The sequence below is a fragment of the Sardina pilchardus genome, chromosome 3 (genome assembly GCF_963854185.1).
Source record: "Sardina pilchardus chromosome 3, fSarPil1.1, whole genome shotgun sequence".
NCBI classification, from domain to species: domain Eukaryota; kingdom Metazoa; phylum Chordata; class Actinopteri; order Clupeiformes; family Clupeidae; genus Sardina; species Sardina pilchardus.
The window spans coordinates 37,577,762-37,582,761 of NC_084996.1; the positions used below are offsets into that span (position 1 = coordinate 37,577,762).

The 5,000-nt window shown below is 44.6% G+C and overlaps 1 protein-coding gene across 2 annotated transcripts in view; it reads right to left on the reverse strand.

Annotated features, from left to right (window-relative positions):
- rnf157 (ring finger protein 157) overlaps window positions 1-5,000 on the reverse strand; it is a 29,912-nt gene that overhangs the window by 16,767 nt on the left and 8,145 nt on the right. The window contains exons 3-8 of one of the 2 annotated variants that reach the window (XM_062533165.1): window positions 3,994-4,082; window positions 3,092-3,238; window positions 2,848-2,965; window positions 2,466-2,532; window positions 1,538-1,581; window positions 1,284-1,331 (exon numbers count right to left, since the gene is read on the reverse strand). In XM_062533165.1, the coding sequence (XP_062389149.1) occupies window positions 1,284-1,331; window positions 1,538-1,581; window positions 2,466-2,532; window positions 2,848-2,965; window positions 3,092-3,238; window positions 3,994-4,082 (513 nt within the window). Of the gene's footprint in view, window positions 1-1,283; window positions 1,332-1,537; window positions 1,582-2,465; window positions 2,533-2,847; window positions 2,969-3,091; window positions 3,239-3,993; window positions 4,083-5,000 lie in introns of both variants that reach the window. The other variant, XM_062533164.1, reaches the window with a different exon arrangement.

Genomic DNA, 5,000 nt, shown 5'->3' on the forward strand with positions numbered 1-5,000 from the left:
TACACCTTAGCTTAAAGGAGAATTCCGGCCACATAGATTTCTGTTTGTCGAGGTCACTGAGTACTGTCCAATCGAAATAAAATGAAAGAAAGAAAGAAATCAGTACTGCTACCCAGCTCGAGTTGCTGCAGACAACAGCTAGAGCAGCCAGGCAGCTACAGTGCTCCACTATGGGGGAATCTTTAACGTCATGCCCCAAGAGTGTAGCACTGTAGCTAGCCAGCTCCCACTGTACTGCAATGCCACTGGTCGTGTTCAACTGCACTGTTAACCATACTCCTGTCTGTCATCATATAAAGCCCGCCCAATGCCAGATAAGTGGATGTGATTGGTTCCTGAATTTTCTTTGATGATACAGATATCTGATTGGATGGGGGAGAAACTAGATGGATCTACAGAGGGAATTCAAATTCAGCCCCAGGCTACCAAACGACAACTTGAGGGGCAAAGTGCCAACTTTCCGTTCAGCAGAACTTAACACACAGCAATGTCTGCAACCCAACTGCTTACAGAAGCCTACAACCCTCAGCATTAATACAATGAGCTCTATTACTAGTTATAGGGCAGCAGAACACCTACAGCATTCCATTAGGAGGGTGAGCGGTGCGGAGGATAGAGGATGTGAACTAAAATAAGCTCTACCTCCGGTCCTTTCATCAAGACCATTTTGACATTAATATTCAGAGGCTGCTACCTCCAGTGCATTTCACATAATTATCTCCTCTGTATGAGGAGGAGCTAACCCGGCGCCAGGCAGCACCCTCATTAGCATGCAGAGGCTACTGATGCCAGTGCAAATGTCACATTCTTATTGGGGGGGGGGAGAGTGTGTGGGCTACGGATTGGATTTTAGCTTTAGAGGTTTGTCACCAGACCATGAGGTCCCAGGATGGCTCACATGAGTAGCAACTATTGAAGTAATATATGAACATTCAAAAACAAAAACCTAATATTAAAATATCAAACACAGAAGAGGATGTAAATTAAGTGTTGATGGCTTATTTTATATTCATGACTGTTAAACAGTAGAATAAGCTTTTTGCCAACTGCAACGATGTGATACTGGTTTGTGTTCTATTATGTATATTCTGTCTATGCTCTAATCTTTTCTATTTCTCTAGTTTCAGAGCTCAGGATGCCAGTGTGTCCAGCATTATAGAACCCTTTTAATTAGAACAACATGACAATCAGAACAACACGACAATTAGAACAACATGACAATCAGAACAACATAACATTCAGAACAACATGACAATCAGAACAACATGACAACATGAACTCACCACTTGTTTTTGTTTCAGAGGCTTCACGCAGTAGCTACCATCCATGTGCTGGAGAGAGAGAGGAAAGAGAGAGAGATATGATGATATGATCCCCGCACAAAAATGTATAGATTATCTTGCACATAGAGACACTAACAACACACACACACACACACACATACATGCACATGCACACACACATACTGGCTAGCCTAAAAACGTAACGTTACAGTTTCATCAGATCATAAGCCAAAGGGTTGGGCCGTGTTTCCTACCTTTTCGAAGGTTGCCAGCAGTACATGAGAATGCCCCATGTGGTCTGTGAACACGAGGAGACAAGATCATCACTCAGCATCACATAAATCACACATGTCCTGGTTTAGGTCAGACTCCACTCTCTGCTTACTCAGTGCCTTTAAAGGGATAGTTCGGATTTTAAGACACGAAGTTGTATGGGTTCCCTGTCAGCAACGTAGTGCATCAGCACTGACTTACCCCCGACAGCGTCCTGTGAGCCGAGATCCAGCCGGTTTTTGATCGTTTTTGATGCCGGACTATTTTCTTCAGCAAGTTTCTGGGGTCACGAAAGTAAAGTGTTTTTCTTCTCAAAACCATATGCGTTCAACAGAGTGATATATTTGCACCACAAAAACGTTGTCCAGCTGTCAGTAGCGCGCAGTGATAGAAATCGCGAAAAATAAGTAAGTGATAACGAGGTTTGAATTTTTCCTGGACAACGTTTTTGTGGTGCAAATATATCACTCTGTTGAACGCATATGGTTTTGAGAAGAAAAACACTTTACTTTCGTGACCCCAGAAACTTGCCGGACTACTTTCTTCAGCATCAAAAACGATCTAAAACCGGCTGGATCTCGGCTCACAGGACGCTGTCGGGGGTAAGTCAGTGCTGATGCACTACGTTGCTGACAGGGAACCCATACAACTTCGTGTCTTAAAATCCGAACTATCCCTTTAATCTGTATGTGTATTTAATCCTTGTCAGTGGATGTACTGTATGTACATAGGAAGGCCTTATATGTCCTGCTTCCTTTTCATGTTAATAGATAGGTTTGTTTCATATGCTGATTCGTTTCGTCCATATTCTTAAGCTTGAAGTGCATGGACAAAATAAAGGACAAAGTGGTCTGTATCCAAATCCATTTTTAACGTTGAGAATGCGTTAGGCTGTAGGGGTCAACTCACCGTCCCCCTCGTCCACGACGGCCTGCACCACCATGGGGTACACGTCCTTATCCATGTCAAACAGGAGCTGTGGAGGGCAGGAGCAGAAACACTCATTAACACACACAAGCACTATACACACACACCCCATCACCCTCTATGCATCGAACACACACACACACACACACACACACACACACACACACACACACACACACACACACACACACACACACACACCTGACTAGGGACAAGTTTAAAGGTGTAGTGAGTATTTTAGAGTGCAGTACTGCCTCATCTGCTCACTCAGACAGGTTTAAAGGTGTAGTGAGTTTTAGAGGTGTTGTAGAGCATGCAATGGTGTGTGTGTGTGTGTGTGTGTGTGTGTGTGTGTGCGCAGTACCTCCTCGTCGGCCCACTCGGACAGGTTGACGGAGTGTGAGGGAAGGCAGAACTGCTGGCAGACGCCCCGTTTGAAGTGCACCGTCTCTGACTGCAGGGAGCTGTCCTGAGGGAGGTATCTGCTGGGACACGCAGATGCACACACAGAGAGTTACACAAACACACATACACACATGTGCACACACACACACACACACACATGTACACACACACACACATACACACACACACATGCAGACACTTACATGGGCACCCCGTTGTGGTACTCCTCGATGGCCTGGTAGTAGATTGTGATGGCCACCTGTGTGTCTGCGTCAAAGGTGAACTCGATGTTGTAGCAGCAGCGGCCTTTTTCCACCTCACCCCCAGGTAGCTTCAGGTTTTCGTTACATCTACACTCACACACAGACACACACAGACACACACAGACACACACACACACACACACAGACACACACACACACACACACACACACACACACACAGACACACACACACACACACACACACACACACACACACACACACACATGCACAATCAGAATCAGCTCTATTGGCCAGGTTTGCGTAAACAAACAAGGAATTTGACTAAAACAAATGTGTTATGTGGTTCTGTGATAGCGTGTATGTGTGGGTGTGGGTGTGTGTGTCAGAATATGTTTGTTCTCTGTACATCAACAACAGGGTTAACAGCATTTCTGTCTCACTTCAGGCAGTAAACATAACTCTGAGGGGATGTCACTTTCAGAAATTTGACATCAAAATCACAGATCTAAGCAACAGTAGTTGAATCAGCTTCTGAGTGATCTGAGGCAGAGGGTGTCCTTGCATGTGTATGTGTGTGTGTGTGTGTGTGTGTGTGTGAGAGAGAGAGTGAGTGTTTGCATGTGAAAGTGAGTGAACAAGAGACGGTTATCCTGACAGCTCTAAGCATAGGGTGTCCTTGCATGTGTGCATGTGTGTGAGAGAGAGAATGTGTCTGTTCGCATGACACATACTGTATACACACATATGTGTGCATAGAGGGAAAGGTATGTCATTATCAGTCTACCCTGATGAATAGCCATGTGTCCTTGTGTGTGTGTGTGTGTGTGTGTGTGTGCGCACAACAGAGAGAGAGAGAGAGAGAGAGTGAGAGATATCTGACCTGACGAGGCGTAGTGTGTCCTTGCGGATGTTGATGAGGCTGCGTAGAGTCTTGACTGGTTCGTGTGGGGGAGGGGTGGCATAGGGGAACTGTGGGCAAAAAACACAATAGCATCTATTACTACATCTCTACAGCCATCAGAACACAGTAGCATCTATATTACTACATCTCTACAGCCATCAGAACACATAGCATTGCTATTACATCTCTACAGCCATCAGAACACAATAGCATTGCTATTACATCTCTACAGCCATCAGAACACAATAGCATTGCTATTACATCTCTACAGCCATCAGAACACAATAGCATCACTAGAGTCATGAGCTCACCACCACACAGAGGCAGCAATGAGCCTGACATACATCATCCAATGACCAAGAGAAACACACACACAGACACACACACACACACACACACAGACACACCCACTACTCAGACAGTGACCAAGAGAAACAGGACAATGACTCCAAATAGGACCACATGTTACATTGGGAACAAAACCTTACACTCAAGGAGTGAAATATCAGCCCCGATATGAACAAATAAACACATTATCAGCATGACACTTTTCACAAAACAGTGCACGCACTGATTTACAAAACCTAAACACGACACAAACAACTCAGATAACATCTCCTCTTTACACATTTCAAGGCACTACCTTCCAAAATAAACACCCACGAGCCAACTGTTTAAACACAACTACAGTACGGGGCGTGAAGACACTTGAGTGATTAACTGTAAACTCAACAATCAGCGCTAATCACTGGGCAACAGGTGAGCCCTTTGGCAGCAACAGAAACTGAAGGCAATGTAGCACAGAGAGTTGGAGAAAACATGTATTTTGAGAATTGGTGTACGGTTTTGCAGATTTAGTGTGGGGTATTACTGTATAATACTGTATATGGGGTAATGAGATGATAGTGACATGTTTACTGTAAACACTGTATGGTATGCAAGATTTTGTGTGAAATGTCGTGATTGGTCAGTGTATTCCTGTCCTC